The 21,097-nt window shown below is 44.4% G+C and overlaps 2 protein-coding genes across 2 annotated transcripts in view; one reads left to right on the top strand and one right to left on the bottom strand.

Moving 5' to 3' along the window:
• Positions 1–8,836, bottom strand: LOC121302491. Its single transcript, XM_041232501.1, has 3 exons — positions 8,530–8,836; positions 5,726–6,764; positions 1–2,668 (listed from the first exon to the last, which is right to left on the bottom strand). The coding sequence occupies exons 2-3, from the start codon at positions 6,744–6,746 to the stop codon at positions 48–50; spliced, it is 3,642 nt and encodes a 1,213-aa protein (XP_041088435.1). The 5' UTR covers positions 6,747–6,764; positions 8,530–8,836; the 3' UTR covers positions 1–47.
• Positions 8,837–16,357: 7,521 nt separating this feature from the next.
• Positions 16,358–21,097, top strand: part of LOC121302144 (myeloid-associated differentiation marker homolog) — a 10,101-nt gene continuing 5,361 nt past the window's right edge. The window contains exons 1-2 of the mRNA XM_041231964.1: positions 16,358–16,375; positions 17,905–17,973. The gene's annotated coding sequence lies outside the window, so the exon portion shown is untranslated. The remainder of the gene's footprint in view (positions 16,376–17,904; positions 17,974–21,097) is intronic.

A 21,097-nucleotide genomic window follows, 5' to 3' on the forward strand; every position in this document is an offset into this window, starting at 1 on the left:
CAGTATGTGTGTGTTTCTCTCAGTGTATCTCAGTGTGTGTGTGGTTCTCAGTGTCTCTCAGTCTCCTGCTCTCTGCATTGCCTCCTCCTCTCCCTCCTGTAGTGTGTTTGCTGGTGTGCTAGCAGTGCGTTGGACTGTACAAAGGCCTTGTCACACAGGCTGCAGGGGTACCTCTTATCCCCGCTGTGCCTCCTCTGGTGCAGGCGCAGGTCAGCACTCCTGCGGAAGCTGGCTGGGCAGAGGGAGCAGCGGTGGGGCTTGTCCTGGGAGTGCACCAGGCTGTGTGTGCGGAGTGTGCCGGCCTGGCTGAAGCGGCGCTGGCACACCGCGCAGGCAAAGGGCTTCTCTCCCGAGTGCACGCGCCCGTGCCGCAGCACGTCGAAGCGTCTCCGGAAGCGGCGTGGGCAGTGAGGGCAGGGGTAGGGGCGTCCTGGTGAGTGCCCCTGCACGTGGGCCTTCGCCTCCGAGGGGCGGGGAAAGGATGCCGGGCACAGGCTGCACTTGTAAGGCAGGTTTAGGGAGGCTGTACCCCGTGCTGGCACCAGATCCCTCCTTGTCCTCCCCTCTGCATCCGAGCCGGCTCTCTGCAGTGTCAGATTCTGGCTGTGCTCTTCTTTCTCCACTTCCCGATATTCCTCTAAGTTAGCGCTAATCGGTACTGGATCCCTCACTTTCTCTAAGCTACCCCTGTTAAGTTCTAGCTCCCTTAGATCCCTTCCTATTCTCTCTTCCTCCTCTAAGCTGCCTCTCTCCGGGACTGGACTCACTTTCCTATTGTACTCCAAGATGCCTCTAGCTGGTACTTGACCCCTTTCTTCCTTTAAGCTAGTTCCTTTTGGTTCCAGGTCCATTAGGCCCCCCTCTGCCCTCTCTCCTCTCTCCTGCTCTGCTGCTCTGGGAGGTTGATTCTCTGTGATTCTGGGAGTCTGTGCTTCTGTTTTTCTGTTGCTAGGGGCAGTTCTTGTCTCTGCTGTTTCCTCCCTGTCCCTCTCCAGCCCTGCTTTTAATCTCTGTGGGTTCCTGTCTGTTCCGATCTGTTCGGTTCTGGTGCATTCCTCCCTGTTCTCTCTCCATTTTTTTTGTAGTCTGTTCTTCCTTTCCCTACTTCTCTCCTCCCACTCCCTTCCCCCTTGCTTTCCATTCCCTCCTCTGTTCTGCCCGTCCCCCTCTCTTTCAGTAGCCGTTTCATTCCCCCTCCCTTCACCCCAATGTTCTCTCTCTCTTCCTTCCGTTTGTTCTCCAAAACTTTTCCAGAAACTTTCCAGTCTCTCCCGGCACATTTTGCCATCCGGGGAATTTTCTAGAATGTCTCTTATCCTCTCCATGAAATCCCTGTTTCCCGAACACGCTCTGGAAAGACTGCCAACCTGTTCGGGTGCCATGCCACTCCTAGAACATTCTAGAACCTCCTCCGCACTGCAGCCAGATCCCTCCTTCAAAATGTATCTGGAATGTTCAAGACCATTCTGGAACCCTCCGTTTCTAGAGCCAGCTTCTAGAACATACTGATGTGGCAAACCCCTTGCGGTGCTTTCGGGTCCAAGTCTTTTTTCCGTAAACCTCTGGCAGGAAGCTGGATCTAGAACGTTCTGGACACTTTGCACCCCATTACTGTTCCTGCTTTGAGAGTAACCCAGAGAGGAGTTACTGTCCCTTACTTCTGGTCCATAGCCTGCTCTAGATCCCTCTAGTCTGTTAATGCACCCCGCAGAGGCATTCTTTTTTGTGCACCCTTGTTCCCAAAACTCCCCCTGCCTCTCGTTGACACCCCCCTTGCAAGTTCTAGACTCTGTGAACCCCCTCCAGAATTCTCGGAGCTGTCCCCTGCAGGAGCTCATATCGCTGCACTGTTCCACAATGTTCCACAGCCTCGCTCTCAAGGCCTGGACGCTCAGAATCTCCTCAGTAGGGTCCACTCTAGGCCGTTCTAGACGCTCCGTAGAACCGGTCAGTTGGTTCTGATTTCCCTTTTGATGTCTTTTGCTAAATAATCCTATGTCTGTCATTCCCCCTCCTAATCTCTCCCCCAGACCCTCTCTCAATCCCGGTCCCAATCTCCCTCGGTCTGTGTGCCTCGCTGTCTCTGACTCCTCTGCGTATCTCTCTGCAGCTCCTCCCTGTCTCAACTCTCTCAGTTTCTCATTTCTCACACAAGGCAGTCCTTCCCTTCCTCCGCCTCCTTTTTCCAATTCACAGTGAACCCCTGGACCCTCTCCGATAACCCCCTCCCCTCCCTGCCTCTCTACATGTTCACTGTAGCCAAGTCCAGTTTGGGACACTTTCCACCCCTCCTCTTCTAACACCGTCTCCCCCTCTCCGCTCAGCTCCCTATCCGATTCCTCTGTAACAACCACCAGCCTTCCAGTCGGCCCCCCCTGGGACAAAGCGCCACCCACTTCTCCGGTCCCGGGCGACCCCTCCTGCACTAAACGATGGAAGCTCTGGTGCGCCTCCATCTCCTCCCTCGACCCGAACAGCAGGTCGCAGTCAAAGCAGCCCAGCTGCGGGTCCCCCCCGTGGAGCAGGAGATGGGCTTCCAGGGTCCGTGCCCCCCCGAAAATCCTCCCGCAGATCCGACAAGGGAGACTCTGCACCTGCTTCCTCCTCCGACTCGTCCTCGCCCCTCCACCCTCCGGCACTCCGCCGCTTCCTGACCCATCTGGATGGCCTGAAAGACAGAGTGCACATTAAGGGATGACTCCTATTGCACAGCAGTTTCATCCATTCCAGGTTTTACTATGAGCTTGAATAGCCAAAGCGTGCACAGGCGTGTCATATTAACTCACAGCAAAACCGGAACTGGATCGAACTGCTCTGCAATGGGAGTCTTACTTCCATCCCTTTAGCAGATTTGACTTTGTGCATATTCCCCTTGTTAAAGACCTCTTTTAAATAGCTGGTCTGTATTAGCACAGAGCTGGAATAATGCTCCTATTGCACAGCAGTTTTACCCATTCCAGATTTTCCTACAAGCTTGATTAGCCACAGTGTATATGTAATAAGCTCAGATATGTCTTATTAAACTCATAGCAAAACATGGAATGGATCAAACCGCTTTGCAATGGGAGTGTAGCAGGGCAGGAGCAGGACAGGGGCAGGAGACTGGGTTGTGTGTGTATATATTGTATATATTGTATTGTGTAAAATGTGTGTAATTATTGTAATTAATGAATGAAGTACCTGACGCTCCTGGGAGAGCCTGTCTGCTGTGTATGATTGCTAGGTGTGGATAATCAGCAGGTAGGTGTGTTCCAGCAGGCCGTCAGATATAAAAAAATTCCTGTATATTCACCTCAGGGCTGCTGCAAAGCCAAAAGGACTGAACATGGTCCACGCTACCTGGCCAAAAGGAGCAAAACATCTTGCTGAAAGCCTCCGATCGCCGTGAGGGTAAATCGGGGTCAGAGCCAAAGAAAGAAACCGCAGACGGCAGGAGAGGCCGGAGTCTGGGTGTGTTTATTGAACAGACAAGATTAGTTCAGGGATTGTAGATCTCACCAAGGTACAGAGAGCGAGGTGAATAAGCGGGGTCCCCATGCATCAGGGAGTGGCGCACGCCGTTTTCAAATTTGTAGTGTTTTATTTGATCGTTTTTGTTCTGTGTTGACTTTTGTTTACGCACATTCCCCTGTATGTCCTCAGTGTGCTACCATTGCAGGCAGTGCCACGGCAGCTGTGGTCTGTGTCTAAGTAAAGTATTTTTCCTATGCAATGCAACCTGAGCTGTTCGACGCGTACATTCAGTGAAACTATTTTAAACGTTTTGTATATAAATCTAAATAGTTGCACAGCTTGCTGTTAGAAGACGCTGTCCAGTACCAGTCAGGATCTCTGCTCTGCCTTTATTAAGCTCTGTACTCAAGCCAGTTACACTGAGCACACGTGCAATGAGCCAGACAAAACGAAACTGAGACTTCAGGGCTGAAGCAGCTTGTATGAAAGCAGTTATGTTCAGGCTTTCCATCTGTTCAGTGAACACAGCAGCTACGTCTTTAAGGACTGTCGGGATAATCAGGACACTGTGGTAAGTCGAGTTGTTAGTTGTTTGGCGGCTTGTGGGGCGGACTGGGAGCACAGATTGAAACAGTGACTGGAAAACAGACGAAAGAGCAGTTCACGGTTACAACTGAGCCCTGTGTCTTTACTACAGTACAACATTGCAAGCTGCTTTCTGAAACTGTGTCATCTCCGTTACTGAAAGGGAAATAAAATCTGACACATCATTTAAATATTATATTTGCTTACAGTTTAAGAAAACTGTACTTTGGCTTTAAAAAAGACCATTAGTGTACAACAGAGAAAAGGCAACGAGACAAACTTGTTTCTTTCTTAGCGGAAAAGTAACTATAATGTTATTACTCCCTTTACAAATCTAATGTGTTGTATTACCTCATCATTGACAATAGTTATATTATTACAGTAAATATTCCAACTCTGTCAATAAAGAAACACAATCTAACACTAAGGCGCCCCCTTTTCCAAGTAATTACCTTGAACATCGGTCAGCAGGTATTACACAAGTCAAAACACATCTACTTATTATTCTGTTGATTTCAAAACATGAAGAGCTGTCCTTTCCTTACTTTTACAATGTAGTACAAATCAACTGGAACTAACTTCCACGTTGAGTGTTTTAAAAATCAGTTGCAAGAGATTTTTTTTCTCTCACTAACTCAAGCTCTCTAACTCTGGGACATGTAGTTCTTTGTCGAGTTTAATCAGAGATTGCACCTTGCCCAGGACTACAATCCCACAATTCACTGCAAGACGACGCATTTCTGAGGAAACTAAGCAAAGTGAAAAAAAACCAAACCAAAACGATTTCATATCAGATGGATAAAAGACAAATAGTAACTTATAAAATATCAATGAGTTTGCTCACATCAGGCTCCGTATTACATAACCGTGTCAGACTGTTACAGGCTGATAATTGTGTGAACAAGGGAAGCCGCATTGGCTTGGCATGCAACCTGCTGCAGAACGGGAGAGATGGAAGGCAAGAGAGTTTCACCTTTCAGGAGGCGCTGAAGCGACTGTTTCCAACTTTTACTGAAATTAAAGAAAGGACCGGAACCACACAAATTCTGCGTTAAGAGCCAACAGGAAGAGAACGTGATCATTTACATCGAAGCCCTGTTCCTATTGGAACCCCTGAGCAGCAGCTGCACTGCAAAGCACTGGAAACGCTTCAAACACAACAGCTGCTGCAGAGACATCGCCAACACGTCCAGATCAGCTTTGCATGTTTACTGATTCTATTTAATGATTTGCAATATCACTAAGTGTAGGGCATCTCCCTCTAATCATATCGAGAGTGTATTCCATTCTCTCTGTATGACAAACATGATTAGAGGGAGACACCTAGAAAGATATTATAAGAGACGCCCGACACACCACAGACTAGCAGATAACAAACTGAGGTACAAAGGAGAGAGGAGAGAGGAAAGGGATGGTCTGTCATGCAGAGAGCTTCAGAGAAAGTACACTCTCAACCTGATCAGAGGCAGTCACCGAACAAACATATTGCAAGTCACTGAATAGAAGACTAAATAAAGAACAGACTGACACTGACACAGTGAATGTGTTTGATAGACGCTGTTGTGGTTTAAACGTTTGGAACGTTGACTCTGAGTGTGAGATCTCCGCTCTCGTCATGTTGTGAGTGCAGCTGCTGCCGGCCGGTTCCAAGGGGACTGAGCTTCTACCCCGTTGCTGTGAGCAGCACCTCTCTTGCGGTGTGCGTTGAGGCTGGCAGGGTGCTTGAAGCTCTTCCCGCAGGCCGGGCAGGGAAAGCGCTTGCCCTCGCTGTGCACAAAGCGGTGCTTGGCCAGGTTGGAGGAGCTGCCAAAGGTCTTATGGCAGACGGGGCAGCGGTAGGGCTTGTCCCCGCTGTGGCTGCGCTCGTGGATCCTCAGTCCCGAGGCGTGGGCGAAGCGTTTATCACACAGCCGGCAGGGGAACTGGTTCTCCTCGCTGTGCACGAAGGAGTGCCGCTGCAGGTCCGAACGCTGCCGGAACCTCTTCCCACATTCCAGGCAGGCGTGGGGGAGGGGGTCAGAATGTTGCTGTGAGCGGAGCTTAGACCTGCCAGAGGGGCGAGAGCGGGGGCCGGGAGGAGTCGTCCTGTCAAACTGGAGTGCTTCGTCCCCTTCCTGGGTGCTCTCCTGTGCCGAGGGGGGTTTCTCTGAGGTTTTGGAGAACTGCTTTTGAAAGTTGGGTAATTCTTCTGGTCTTGTTTCTTGAGGTTTGAAAGCTTTGGGAAGCCCTTCCTCCAAGTGAAAGCGAGTCATTTCTCCAATGGGTTCTCGTGCCGAGAAAAGGTCTGGTCTGGGTTGGATAGCCTCATCAGGTTTTAACCCTCGAGAGCGTCTTTGATCCAAATCAGCCCTGGCCTCTGGCTGGGCAGTTCTGTTCCCCGTGCTGCCAAATTCGCCATCAGAGATTTCCCTGCGATCGTTATACAAAAAACTCTTGCGGCGGCCCAATGATGCTTCATCTTCCAGTTCTGCACGCTGAAGGTCTGACTTTGGGAAGCAATTTTCAATGCAGAGACCTGTCTCAGAGTGCTGCTGGTCAGCAGTGCAGAGTCCTGTCTCGGTGTTCTGCTGGATTGCTACAGGGAGCCCCGTTGAGGAAGCTTCTTGTAGCGGGGGGTTAAGTTTGCAGCCGTCCTTCGCTGCCAGGACCGGAAGGTTCTCCAGCATCAGCTGACCCAGCTCAGGACTCCCCCCGGTTTCATCTTCCATCCTGCCTGGGCTGAAGAACTGCACAAACATTTTTTAAAAAAGGAAGAAAAACACGAATAAAAAGGTAAAAGGGTTGGTCAGGAACGACGCTTTTACAAGAGCCCAATTTCACAAAAGCAGGGTTTTAAAGGAATGTGAAGCAGAGCTGCAGAATCCGATTACTGGAATGAAGCTCTCCACTGAAATCAGGGGCACTGGTGTTGATCGGGCGGGTTTCCCCATTCAGAGCGAAGAGTGGAGAAACAGCTGCTTGGGTTCGCGAGGATCGCTGCTTTTCTTAGACTCTGTGGAGAGCAGCGATCCACACAAGCAGCTGTTTCTTCCCTGTGGAGAGATCAATCTGAATAATCGGTTTGTGCATTTCTAATGTGCATTTCTAATGTTAGAAATTTCTAATCTTAATGGCTTTTTTTAATATTATATTCCGTATTCCTTCGAATTTAAGACATACATTTTTAACAATTTTTTGCTTCTCAAAAATAGTCTTAAATTCAAGTCAGTATAGTGATGCGTGTATTAAAATCACAACAAAAGACGTGATTACCCGAGTACACAAACAGCAACGTGACTGACTGCCGAGTAAAGGCAACAAAGGCATCACTGTCTGGATACACAAGCAGCAACGTGACTTACTGCTGAGAAAAGATGAACCAAAACATTACTGCCTGATCTCGAATCATTCAAGACATACAGACAGCCACTTTCAAAAAAGCTTCCTGAGGAATTCAAAGAAGCTTTGGTATCATACTGTTCTCACTGTTGTGTTTGCACTGCGGTCAGCGCTGGTGTGGTTGCTAGGTTACATGTTGCCTGATGTTGTGGAGTGTTGAGTCATGCTTGCTGTTGCCAGGATGTGATGTCGTACGACAGAGATGCCATCTGAAGTGTTATACAGTACGCAGCACAATAAACAAGCTCTGTGGTTAATCTACAATAACACTGTTTTGTGTCAGTTTTGTATGATGCAAACGTGTAATTGAGATTGTGTCTTTGTAAATGCACATTCATTTGATGTTTTATTTTTTACATGTTAACCCTCCTGTTCTGTTCAGAATTTAGGTGCATCTGTTATGTTTTGGGTCATCTTGACCCGATGCAATTTCAAACTAATTTTAAACAGCCTTAAATTGATTAACTGTTTTTATTTGCAAAGGTTTGACTCTCTTCTGCTCTTTTAGTCCAGGAGCTGTGCTAAAACTTCTTTGACTGCCAGCCTGGGAGCTCCTCATTCTGGAGTGTCTTTACCAGTGAGATGCTGTTGCAATGCTGACAGAGAAAATGAGGCTCTGCCTTGTAGATATATATATTTGTGTTTGGTTTATAAATATCTCCAGACAGGTGCAGCCATTTTCAGAGATAATAATACAAAATTACCGACACCGTGCAAATTAACTGTGAACTTTAATAAGGGTTAAAAAGGAAATAAATTGAAAATGAAACGGATACCTTTTCTTATATATTAACAGACTGATCGCCACCATAGATAAATGTACAGTATGGTTTACCTATAATTAACTATGTTTACGGTAGCTAGTCCAGAATTATGTTCGCCTTTCATACACCCAAAATAAATAACGCTCAATGCAACGTCTACAGCGTTGCATACTTGATTTCATTATTTCATTGCATGTTTGTAACCCAAAACGGCAGCATTTTGAACAGTCCACAGTGTTTATAATTATACACAGGTAAAGCTGTGCTGCACTCTGTTTATTATTTTCAATCAAACACGTCGACACGTTTGAATGCGTCTGTTTAAAATCTGTTAATTTGTTAAACTCACCGTTAATTAACACTGGTGGGGGGGGAAACAGTCTCGTCTAAATCGCTGAGTTCTGACGGCGACTCTCTCTGCAAAACCTATCCCAGGGTGCAGCGTACTGTGAGGCAGTCTCTGGCGGCGTGAATGGAGCTGTCTGGCGGCGAGGTGGAAAGCGACACAGCGCTGGCGGCGCTTCTGTCTAGTGGTAGAATTGTGAAACTGTTTTTTTATATATATATATATATAATTTAAACTAAATGTAGAGCGAATCGCCATCTCCCCTCTCCCCACTCTCAAACTGAACCAAACAGTCTTTACTGACATGACAAGTCATACAAGCATTGCTAAATGCATAAAATACACCAGTTCTTGTCTCCAGACCCGCCTGTTCTCTCTTGCTCTCCGTGCTCTTTAAGCCTGATCTCTGCTATTAGCTGCTGTGTTTCTGCTACTATTGCATGTATTATGCTGCTATCATGTATTCTGCTCTTTCCACTGTATTTAATGCACTATTTCATGTATTATGCTGCTATCATGTATTCTGCTCTTTCCACTGTATTTAATGCACTATTTCATGTATTATGCTGCTATCCTGTATTCTGCTCTTTCCACTGTATTTAATGCACTATTTCATGTATTATGCTGCTATCATGTATTCTGCTCTCTCCACTGTATTTAATGCACTATTTCATGTATTATGCTGCTATCCTGTATTCTGTTCTCTCCACTGTATTTAATGCACTATTTCATGTATTATGCTGCTATCCTGTATTCTGCTCTTTCCACTGTATTTAATGCACTATTTCATGTATTATGCTGCTATCCTGTATTCTGCTCTTTCCACTGTATTTAATGCACTATTTCATGTATTATGCTGCTATCATGTATTCTGCTCTTTCCACTGTATTTAATGCACTATTTCATGTATTGTGCTGCTATCCTGTATTCTGCTCTTTCCACTGTATTTAATGCACTATTTCATGTATTATGCTGCTATCCTGTATTCTGTTCTCTCCACTGTATTTAATGCACTATTTCATGTATTGTGCTGCTATCCTGTATTCTGCTCTTTCCACTGTATTTAATGCACTATTTCATGTATTATGCTGCTATCCTGTATTCTGTTCTCTCCACTGTATTTAATGCACTATTTCATGTATTGTGCTGCTATCCTGTATTCTGCTCTCTCCACTGTATTTAATGCACTATTTCATGTATTATGCTGCTATCATGTATTCTGCTCTTTCCACTGTATTTAATGCACTATTTCATGTATTATGCTGCTATCATGTATTCTGCTCTCTCCACTGTATTTAATGCACTATTGCATGTATTACGCACTTTCTAGTGTATTTAATGTATTATGACTCTACACTCCCTGCGTGACGTACTACAGGGCCTGGAAACAGCCAGCCTGGTAATGGGTGTGGTAATAACTTGGAAAGGGTACAGCAACGACATTGCTTAACCCACTTCTCTACATCCCCCCACATTCCTGTCCAGATGCACCTGCTTTGTAGAGGAGAGCTGGAGAATGTTTCCTTTCCTTACTGTCCAGTTTCTTTATCACATCCCAGTACTTAAAAAATTCACTCAAAACAATCAGTGATTTGAAACTGCTTTAAATCTGATTTGGAGTAACCTGGTAGAGCTGGGGTCTGCTCCTCTGGTACCATTTGCTGGTTGTTTAATCTGCCACGAGTTGCATCTGCTCTGCAGCTAGGGGTAGATGTAAGGATACACACAACGTGATTTGCAGCTGCAAAACCCCCAGTCTGATTTTAGGGGCCACTAAAGATGCTGCATATGTAAAGAATGGTGTTCCCCTGGCGTTCTGCAACCACTATCAAATTTTCACGTTGCCACCATTAATCCATTACATTTATATTAAAATGCATTCAAACGAAGAAAAGAGCATGGAATTGGACGGGATCTGGATACTAAGCGGGTGCATACATTATAATGTGATGTAAGGATTTTTCCTTGCACTTTGGCAATTGCTGACCCTCCAAAAACTTTACACCTCTTCTTACAAGGTGCAAACCATTGCAGAAGAGAGTAATTAAGAGCTGTATAAAAGCATACACCTACAGAGACCTGTCATTGGCTTCAGGGTGGCTGTTGTGGTACACTTCCTGATGCAACAATGCTTATCTCTTGTTGAGAAGAGGCAGGGACACGTTCGGAGAAGGGCAAGACGAAGAAGACCCTGTAGGTCATCTTAGACCTAATAGCTGAATTGAGGGATGAGCTAGACCCCGGCGTCAATCTAGGGACCGCTATCCCTGTACATGTGACAGTGCTGTATTCTCTGCACTATTTAGCCTTGGGCCACAAGTTTATAGCTGCACCGTGGATATTGCAGACATTCATCAAATTATGCAAGGGTCCGGCAACCTTTGCAAAGCCATGAATAAACCTCTGCTAATAACTAGCAAGCTTGAGAAAAAACCTCAAGCCTTTTACAGTGGCTGGGGTTTCCCTGCTTCCCACTTCTCCTGCAACTGAATCTAAATGTCCCATGTCACCTCACCTCTGTTTGCAGAGAGTTACAATTTTTCCAGCTTAATTCAATCCAGTTTCTCTTAATCTAGCCAGTACCATGCCCATTCAGCTTAGGTGCCAATCAAACGACGCAGAATAAACCAATAAATTGTCTAAATAAACCGACACAATTTCAAAAATCAGATCGCTCTTAGTAGCTTGCATTGACCTCTGGAATGTAGTGGGGGCGTTGCACAGAGCAAAAGGCATCTGAGTATATTCGAACAAGCCAAAAGGGGAAACAAATGCTCTGCATTCTTTACTGTTGATGCAACTTTCAAACTGCCCGTTCCCTTGGGGGTGATGAGGGGTCATAATGTCTCTTTAATTCCATAAAAGTTACACAGTTCTGGGATTACTTCACTTTCAAAGTTTCCCACCAGTACAGACCCTTACAAGCATGGGGTTCCCTGGGAATCGTTGAGTGCACCTGGCAAGAGCTGGGGAGAGGGACAGATAACAGCCTTCTGGCTGGCCAGGGTTCAGCTACATTGTTGCAGAGTTAGAGATAGCAGCCACTGGTTGGCTATGGTTCAACCACAATGTTGCAATGTTAATTGGGATGCAGGCTATAAAAGGCAGCCTGCAAGCTAGCCGGGGTTGGGGGATTCAAGTGAGTAGAGAATCAGGTTGAAAATCTGTCTGCCTCCCTGTTGCAGAATAAAAGAAATGCCATTTTGAGAATACCCTGAGAAAGAGAGATGAAAGCAAGCAAGGAACTGAGAGAAAGAAAGAAAATGTCCAAACCAAGACTTTCAAGACCATAACGCCCCTGTCCGCCGTGCCGGGATTAACGGTTTGAGGAGCGTGACAGAGAGACTTCGGGTATCTTCCACAGCCACCGCACTGATCTGACCCGACCGTCTGAAGGACTCGTCATCATGATCCCCTGCCTGCCTCTCTGCGCTCAGTATTAATGAGGGAGCAGATCAACAGAGACCCCTTCCAACACCTTGTGGAGTCGAGGCCCCGTCCAGGCTGAGATCAAACGGTGACACGATAGCAGGGACAGGTCCTAAGGTGTGAGTGCTTATTAGAATTTGACACAGGAAATTGCAGTCAGTAATGCGCAGAAAACAACACTTCCTTTTTCAGTGGAAAGCCAGCACCTGTTTTTCAGTCGGAAATGAAGCAACACTGAACTTCTTTATTTTATAAACCATCAACTGAGAGCTGACCAAAACCCTGAGCTGAGTTTATTAAGAAACTACTTCAACTTTATCGGCCCGCCTTCCAGCTCTTGAGATCCAAGACGACTCACGATAGCAAGGAAGTCTTAAACCTTGTTTAGTAAGCTTAGGCAATTTGACACAAAAACATTGCAGTCTAAATGCGCAGAAAACAAGTCTGCCTTTGTCAGTGAGAAAAAAACAAAAACTTCGTTTCTTTTTGAAGTGCCAAATGGTCACCACAGCGATCCTTGTTTAACCATCAACTGATCGTCGGTTGTGACTGAGTTAGACTGAACTACTCTTGTTTTAAAACTCTCAGACTGTTTTGGGACTCTGGGACTCAAATAATAAGAACTACTTAGTAGCAAAGCACAGCTCTCCTCTCTCTCTCTCTCTCTCTCTCTCTCTCTCTCTCTCTCTCTCTCTCTCTCTCTCTCTCTCTCTCTCTCTCTCTCTCTCTCTCCCTTCATGATAGAATATTTCTCTCTAGTTCCTTTGTGTACACAGGAGGATGCAGCGTGTCTTTGATTCAGTCTCTGTGTCTCTGTGTGTTTGTTTTGGTTGCCATGTTTACTGGTTGTCATGGTGATTTATATTAATAAATTTAGTTTGCTGCTCAAACAGCTGGATTGAATCAGACAGGAAACAAAAAATGGAGTCTCTGTTAAAACAAAGAGGCAACCCATCTCTGAGACTCTTTTTTTGGACTTACTTACACTTTAAAAAAATAAAAAACAAAAATATATTTCTATGTTATTGGAGCCCCAAAATCCCATTCCAATTTTAAACAAGATTTGTTCTCCATTTCCACAAGACAACAGAAATGACTCAGAAATGTCTTCATCTAGACAATGTGGGGAAGCTATAAAAAAGGCTAACAAGATGCTCGGATACATTGTGAAAAGTGTTGAATTTAAATCAAGGGAAGTAATGTTAAAACTGTACAATGCACTAGTAAGACCTCATCTTGAATATTGTGTTCAGTTCTGGTCACCTCGCTATAAAAAAGATATTGCTGCTCTAGAAAGAGTGCAAAGAAGAGCGACCAGAATGTCATATGCAGACAGGCTAAAAGAATTGAATCTGTTCAGTCTTGAACAAAGAAGACTACGTGGCGACCTAATTCAAGCATTCAAAATTCTAAAAGGTATTGACAGTGTCGACCCAAGGGACTTTTTCAGCCTGAAAAAAGAAACAAGGACCAGGGGTCACAAATGGAGTTTAGAAAAAGGGGCATTCAGAACAGAAAATAGGAGACTTTTTTTACACAGAGAATTGTGAGGGTCTGGAATCAACTCCCCAGTAATGTTGTTGAAGCTGACACCCTGGGATCCTTCAAGAAGCTGCTTGATGAAATTTTGGGATCAATAACCTACTAACAACCAAACGAGCAAGATGGGCCGAATGGCCTCCTCTCGTTTGTAAACTTTCTTATGTTCTTATGTTCTTATGTTCTTAACAACACCAGCGAAATCAACATTTACACACTAATAACACTGAACACAAACACCAGCAAAATCAGCATTTACACACTAATAACACTGAACACAAACACCAGCAAAATCAGCATTTACACACTAATAACACTCAACACAAACACAAGCTGAATCAGCATTTTTACACTAATAACACTGTGAACACAAACACCAGCAAAATCAGCATTTACACACTAATAACACTGAACACAAACACCAGCAAAATCAGCATTTACACACTAATAACACTGAACACAAACACAAGCAGAATCAGCATTAACACACTAATAACACTGAACACAAACACCAGCAAAATCAGCATTTACACACTAATAACACTGAACACAAACACCAGCAAAATCAGCATTTACACACTAATAACACTGAACACAAACACCAGCAAAATCAGCATTTACACACTAATAACACTGAACACAAACACCAGCAAAATCAGCATTTACACACTAATAACACTCAACACAAACACCAGCAAAATCAGCATTTACACACTAATAACACTGAACACAAACACCAGCAAAATCAGCATTTACACACTAATAACACTGAACACAAACACTGAATCAGCATTTACACACTAATAACACTCAGCATCAGCATTTACACACTAATAACACTGAACACAAACACAAGCTGAATCAGCATTTACACACTAATAACACTGAACACAAACACAAGCTGAATCAGCATTTACACACTAATAACACTGAACACAAACACCAGCAAAATCAGCATTTACACACTAATAACACTGAACACAAACACCAGCAAAATCAGCATTTACACACTAATAACACTGAACACAAACACCAGCAAAATCAGCATTTACACACTAATAACACTGAACACAAACACCAGCAAAATCAGCATTTACACACTAATAACACTGAACACAAACACAAGCAGAATCAGCATTTACACACTAATAACACTGAACACAAACACCAGCAAAATCAGCATTTACACACTAATAACACTGAACACAAACACAAGCTGAATCAGCATTTACACACTAATAACACTGAACACAAACACAAGCTGAATCAGCATTTACACACTAATAACACTGAACACAAACACAAGCTGAATCAGCATTTACACACTAATAACACTGAACACAAACACAAGCTGAATCAGCATTTACACACTAATAACACTGAACACAAACACAAGCTGAATCAGCATTTACACACTAATAACACTGAACACAAACACAAGCTGAATCAGCATTTACACATTAATTCTCTGTGCATCATTATATCATTATATCATTACCTGGCCTGGCTGTGCAGCACCTTAGCTAGCTGGACTCTGTGTCTGGTTTTCCCAGAGTACTTGTACCCCAAAAATTAAAAAAAAAAAACTGTTTAGCTAAAAACCAGGCTACAATCTTTAAATAATCTGGCTAAAAAACAAATAAATGGGTGTCAATCAGGAGCTAAAACTAAAACAATGAAAAACTGTGGGGGCTGTGTGTCAGGGGGGAGACCAGCAGACTGGGGCATGGCACACAAAGATAGCCGCTAAATGCACCTTTAAAGTGGAAAGTGATCTACCAGCATCAAGTAGTTCTTGCAGAAACTTTAAGATGAATGGCAAAGGGCAAGATATGGGGTCATGGCTTCTAGCCAGACACCAAGCTTGGAAATACCTCCACTTATAGGTGTACAAGGACCTAGTGGAGTCTGCCCTAGCGCTCTGCAACGTACCTTAGTTGGTTAGTGGTTAGAAACCACTAACCAAGACCATGCAACAGTTTCTTGACACAGGGGTTGTACCGACAGACTGGAAAATTGCAAACGTAATACCGATCCACAAAAGGGAAACAAAACTGAACCAGGTAACTACAGACCAGTAAGCCTGACTTCTATTATATAACCTTATGGAAACTATAATAAGATCGAAAATGGAAAATGACCTACATGGTAACAGTATCCTGGGAGACAGTCAACATGGTTTTAGGAAAGGGAGATCGTGTCTAACTAACCTGCTTGATTATTTTGAGGATGCAACATCGACAATGGATAATTGCACAAGGAGTTGTTAACATGTAGAAAACAGACAGTACTGATTAGAGGAGAAACCTCAGAATGGAGTGTGGTACCCAGTGGAGTACCACAGGGATCAGGATCGACCCTCAGAAATTCTCAGGAGGTGGCGGTGTGTTGCTTACCAGGAGCGACAGTCTCTGATATTGAGGCTAACCCGAATAAGATAGCTGAAGATCACAATCAGATTTCCACAATAATCATTCATACTGGAACACATGATATAACATTCTGAGAATCCGAGATTCAAAAGAAAAAATACGTTTCATTGTATCAAAAGGCTTAAGCCATTACGTCTAATAATTTTCTCTGGACCTTTACCTGTTACTAACAGAGGATGCGAATATAAAATTACAATATAAAATTAGGGGAACTGTCTGAATCACGGTTGGCACCACTGCACGCAACACGTTCCTTTGTAAAGTTCTACACAGTATAACGTTTTTTTTTTTTTTTTTTTTTTTTTTTTAAGGAGAGACGGAGTAGTATTGCGTTTTCTGTCGTGGCTCAGTCTGTTTGCTCGGATGGAACCCAGCAGGTCCACCTTAAGAGCGTTGTTACGTCAAGCTGCTTCCAGAAGTCTGTTTCTAAACAGAACCGCGCCTAACACGTAAGAGCAGAGAGGAAGCAGGGGGGCGGGGTTGGGGGGATTACAAAGATATAGAGAAATGTGTGAAGAGTGACACACCGGCAATATACTACTCCTAGTAAAATATGAGTAACGAGGACCTCATAAAAGCTGTGCTTCACAATGCTTCCCTATGCTTTACCACACCTCTCTGTGCTTTACAATGCTTCCCTATGCTTTACCAGACCTCTCTGTGCTTTACAATGCTTTCCTATGCTTTACCACACCTCTCTGTGCTTTACAATGCTTCCCTATGCTTTACCTCTCTGTGCTTTACAATGCTTCCCTATGCTTTACCAGACCTCTCTGTGCTTTACAATGCTTCCCTATGCTTTACCAGACCTCTCTGTGCTTTACAATGCTTCCCTATGCTTTACCACACCTCTCTGTGCTTTACAATGCTTCCCTATGCTTTACCAGACCTCTCTGTGCTTTACAATGCTTCCCTATGCTTTACCATACCTCTCTGTGCTTTACAATGCTTCCCTATGCTTTACCACACCTCTCTGTGCTTTACAATGCTTCCCTGTGCTTTACCAGACCTCTCTGTGCTTTACAATGCTTCCCTATGCTTTACCAGACCTCTCTGTGCTTTACAATGCTTCCCTATGCTTTACCAGACCTCTCTGTGCTTTACAATGCTTCCCTATGCTTTACCAGACCTCTCTGTGCTTTACAATGCTCTCTGTGCTTTACAATGCTTCCCTATGCTTTACCAGACCTCTCTGTGCTTTACAATGCTTCCCTATGCTTTACCAGACCTCTCTGTGCTTTACAATGCTTCCCTATGCTTTACCAGACCTCTCTGTGCTTTACAATGCTTCCCTATGCTTTACCAGACCTCTCTGTGCTTTACAATGCTTCCCTATGCTTTACCAGACCTCTCTGTGCTTTACAATGCTTCCCTATGCTTTACCAGACCTCTCTGTGCTTTACAATGCTTCCCTGTGCTTTACCAGACCTCTCTGTGCTTTACATGCTTCCCTGTGCTTTCCTCTCTGTGCTTTACAATGCTTCCCTATGCTTTACCAGACCTCTCTGTGCTTTACAATGCTTCCCTATGCTTTACCAGACCTCTCTGTGCTTTACAATGCTTCCCTATGCTTTACCAGACCTCTCTGTGCTTTACAATGCTTCTCTGTGCTTTACAAGACCTCTCTGTGCTTTACCATGCCTCTCTGTGCTTTACCAGACCTCTCTGTGCTTTACAATGCTTCCCTATGCTTTACCAGACCTCTCTGTGCTTTACAATGCTTCCCTGTGCTTTACCAGACCTCTCTGTGCTTTACAATGCTTCCCTATGCTTTACCAGACCTCTCTGTGCTTTACAATGCTTCCCTATGCTTTACCACACCTCTCTGTGCTTTACAATGCTTCCCTATGCGATCTCTCCCCCCCTCGCCCCCCCTGCCCCCCTCGCCCCCCCTGCCCCCGCCCCCCTGATGGAGAAGAGAGCGCTTATTCCATATAAGGATCTGTTGTGACGAATTTACGTTCTCACTTTTGTTTAGCTCGCAGTCTTGCGACACACGCCTCAAAAATCCAGCGAAGAAAGGCATACTGGCAACGAGAGCGGAAAGGTAAGAGGACAAAGCATTTTAAACGCCCTGAACTTTACGGTGAAATAACGGTGCATACAAAACTATTCCGGAGACTAGCTTTAAGATCAAGACTATGTGGCGTGTTCTCTCTTTGATAGATTACTTGTGGGATTGTTATGTTCTGAAAAAATGACAAACTTGAGTATTATATTTCAAAGAGGCCAAAAAAACGAGCAGATGGCTTTGCTGCTTGATCGTTTCAGCAGACAGATAGCAGACTTTGTATTATGATTGCTAACCTGTAAGTTAGTTTAGTGGCGATTCACCAAGTGCTTGATGAGTATCCTGCTGGATCCTGATTCTTCTGGGTATAGATCTGTGTTTTTTTTTTTTTTTTTTTTAAGTCACATATACAGACATCGAAGTTGTAGTCGAAACTTTGTTTTATTCACGTTTATTTTAGTGGGTTTTTTCCGTTTTTGTACATTTTGAAAGAGCCCCGCCCAGCTTAGGTACGGCAGCCCAAGACCAGCGCTAATCGCGCCTGTGAATCCAGCCGTTATGTACAACGCAGTTCAAACCATCTTATATAATTGCACGTACACAGAGAGGAGTCATGAAGACTGCAAACAGACAAACACACGCTAAACTCGCCTAGTTAAACAGTGTAGCTAAAACTGAGGGGTGGGAATGAGCGCCTCACACGCAGAGCTGTATTGCACACAGTGCTGGCTGCAGGGGGCGCTGCTGTAAACCCTGAACCTTTGTTTTTGCGCGGTGTGGTTGCAAGGTGAGTTTTGCACAGGCAGTTTTATTGCGCGGTAAGCCACATGCATGTATTAATTCAGTAATATTTCAAAGGAAGTTAAAAGTTCCCCACACTACAATCACAGCACAGTGTAAACAACACGTGAAAGCATGGCAAAGCATAGCCACGCATATACATAAAGCATAGTAAAAAAAAAAAAAAAAAAGCATTGCAAGTTTACTTTTCTTTCTGCACAGCGGAAAGGTTTTGGCTGAAATGCCCTGCAAATAAATATCTGTCTATATATCTTTATATAGCAGCATTATAGTGGACCTCCATCACAAAGCGCTTTACAAGATACGAGGCTAGGGTGTGTGAGCTATGCATCAGCTGCAGAGTCACTTACAACAACCTCTCACCCCAAAGACGCAGCACAAGGAGGTTCAGTGACTTGCTCAGGGTCACACAGTGAGTCAGGGGCTGAGCTGGGGTTTGAACCGGGGACCTGCTGGTTACAAACCTGTTTCTTTAACCACTGTGTATAGGATGTGTCTTATATGAACAAATCCATGGCGTGTAGGATGTGTCATAAAAATGAATCCTGGGAGGGAAGATGTTGAAATGTAAACAGTTTGTCTGAAGAGATCATTAATCTTGTAGCTGAGATTTCGAAGGAGGAGAGGAGAGCCTTTTATAGGCAAAAACAGAGGGGGGAAAGAAACGTGTATAGACTTAGCTTTCAACTCTGCCAACTCCACCTCCTCTCCCTCTGCCCCTCTCCTCCCTCCTCTCCTCTTCTCTTCCCTCTCGCTCCTCTCTCATTTCCCCTCTTCCCTCTCTTTCTCCCCCCTCTTGTCACTCACTGAGTTTCAAGTCAGTGGGACTGTTTCTCTCTGGGTGTGTTCACTGCAGGAAAGAACCGACTGCAGCTCAGCTCATGTCTGTAATTTGTGAGTTTAGAAAATACAAACCACAAGACTAGACACGCCCTGTACAACGAGACGCGCTCACACACTCACTTACTCACTCACTCACACACACTCGCACACACACACACACACACTCACACACTCACTCACACACACTCAAACACACTCACTCACACACACACACACACTCGCACTCACTTACACACACTCACTCACTCACACACACACACACACTCAAACACTCACACTCAAACACACATGCACTCGCACACTCAAACACACACTCAAACACACACACTCACACACTCACACACACACACACACACACACACACACACACACACACACACACACACACACACACACACTGACACACACACACTCAACTCACACACACACACACACACACACATACTCTCACACACACACACACACACACACACACACACCTGAAATGTCTTTATAATATACAGCACTAGACCCTGATATTGATGAGATCCAGCCCTCTGAAATGTCTTTATAATATACAGCACTAGACCCTGATATTGATGAGATCCAGCCCTCTGAAATGTCTTTAATATACAGCACTAGACCCTGATATTGATGAGATCCAGCCCTCTGAAATGTCTTTATAATATACAGCACTAGACTCTAATATTGATGAGATCCAGCCCTCTGAAATGTCTTAATAATATTCAGCACTAGACCCTGATATTGATGAGATCCAGCCTGAAGTACTTAAAAAATAGATGGTGAGTAAGTAGATTCAAGAAAATGCACAGAGTCCTTTTCTTCAGTCAGTTGCCAGGTTTATTGAAATATGCAGGGAGTCTGGTCCCAGGTACAGGACATACACAATACTCAAAATTACAATGCTTGCGTGACATTAAATACCCTTCTGTATAGATGGTCCACCTCCCCTTTCTCTGACATTAACCAATGGTCAAGGTAATTTAATTTATTGTGTGAGTGTTAATGTGTGTGTGTCTGTGTGTGTGGTCTAGTGTGACAACCTCTGAACTTTCTTCACACTCCTGGAGACAAAAGGTCCATACATCTGCCTTTTGTTGTCTCCTTGCGACCCCCATTGATGCCAGTGGGATTATCTCTTTTGATCTCTCTGAAGTCTAGAGCCTGTTCCCTTCTAGTCCACAGCATTGTTATCTCGTTAGCTTGCAGTCATTGTTGGGCAGTTTGTAGACGCATCGTCTCTATCAGTGGTTAGCAGTACATGCAATTTGAACCAAACAGTCTGCTATCTGCAATATTAGTCTCTTTTCAGAAAAGAACACCAGTATAGCTCTGCTAGTCCACATGCGTAGCAAACCCCTAATCAATTCTCGATCCATGTTTTCCAACACAGCCCTCTGAAATGTCTTTATAATATACAACACTAGACCCTGATATTGATGAGATCCAGCCCTCTGAAATGTCTTTATAATATTCAGCACTAGACTCTAATATTGATGAGATCCAGCCCTCTGAA

Source organism: Polyodon spathula, chromosome 29 (assembly GCF_017654505.1).
Source record: "Polyodon spathula isolate WHYD16114869_AA chromosome 29, ASM1765450v1, whole genome shotgun sequence".
Classification (NCBI taxonomy): Eukaryota; Metazoa; Chordata; class Actinopteri; order Acipenseriformes; family Polyodontidae; genus Polyodon; species Polyodon spathula.

Excerpts from the sequence above, each read along its gene's own strand:
- LOC121302491 (XM_041232501.1), bottom strand. The coding sequence starts at position 6,746 with ATGGAAGATGAAACCGGGGGGAGTCCTGAGCTGGGTCAGCTGATGCTG. Across the intron at positions 2,669-5,725 it reads CAACGCACACCGCAAGAGAG|GCCATCCAGATGGGTCAGGA; the intron begins GTGCTGCTCACA and ends TCTGTCTTTCAG.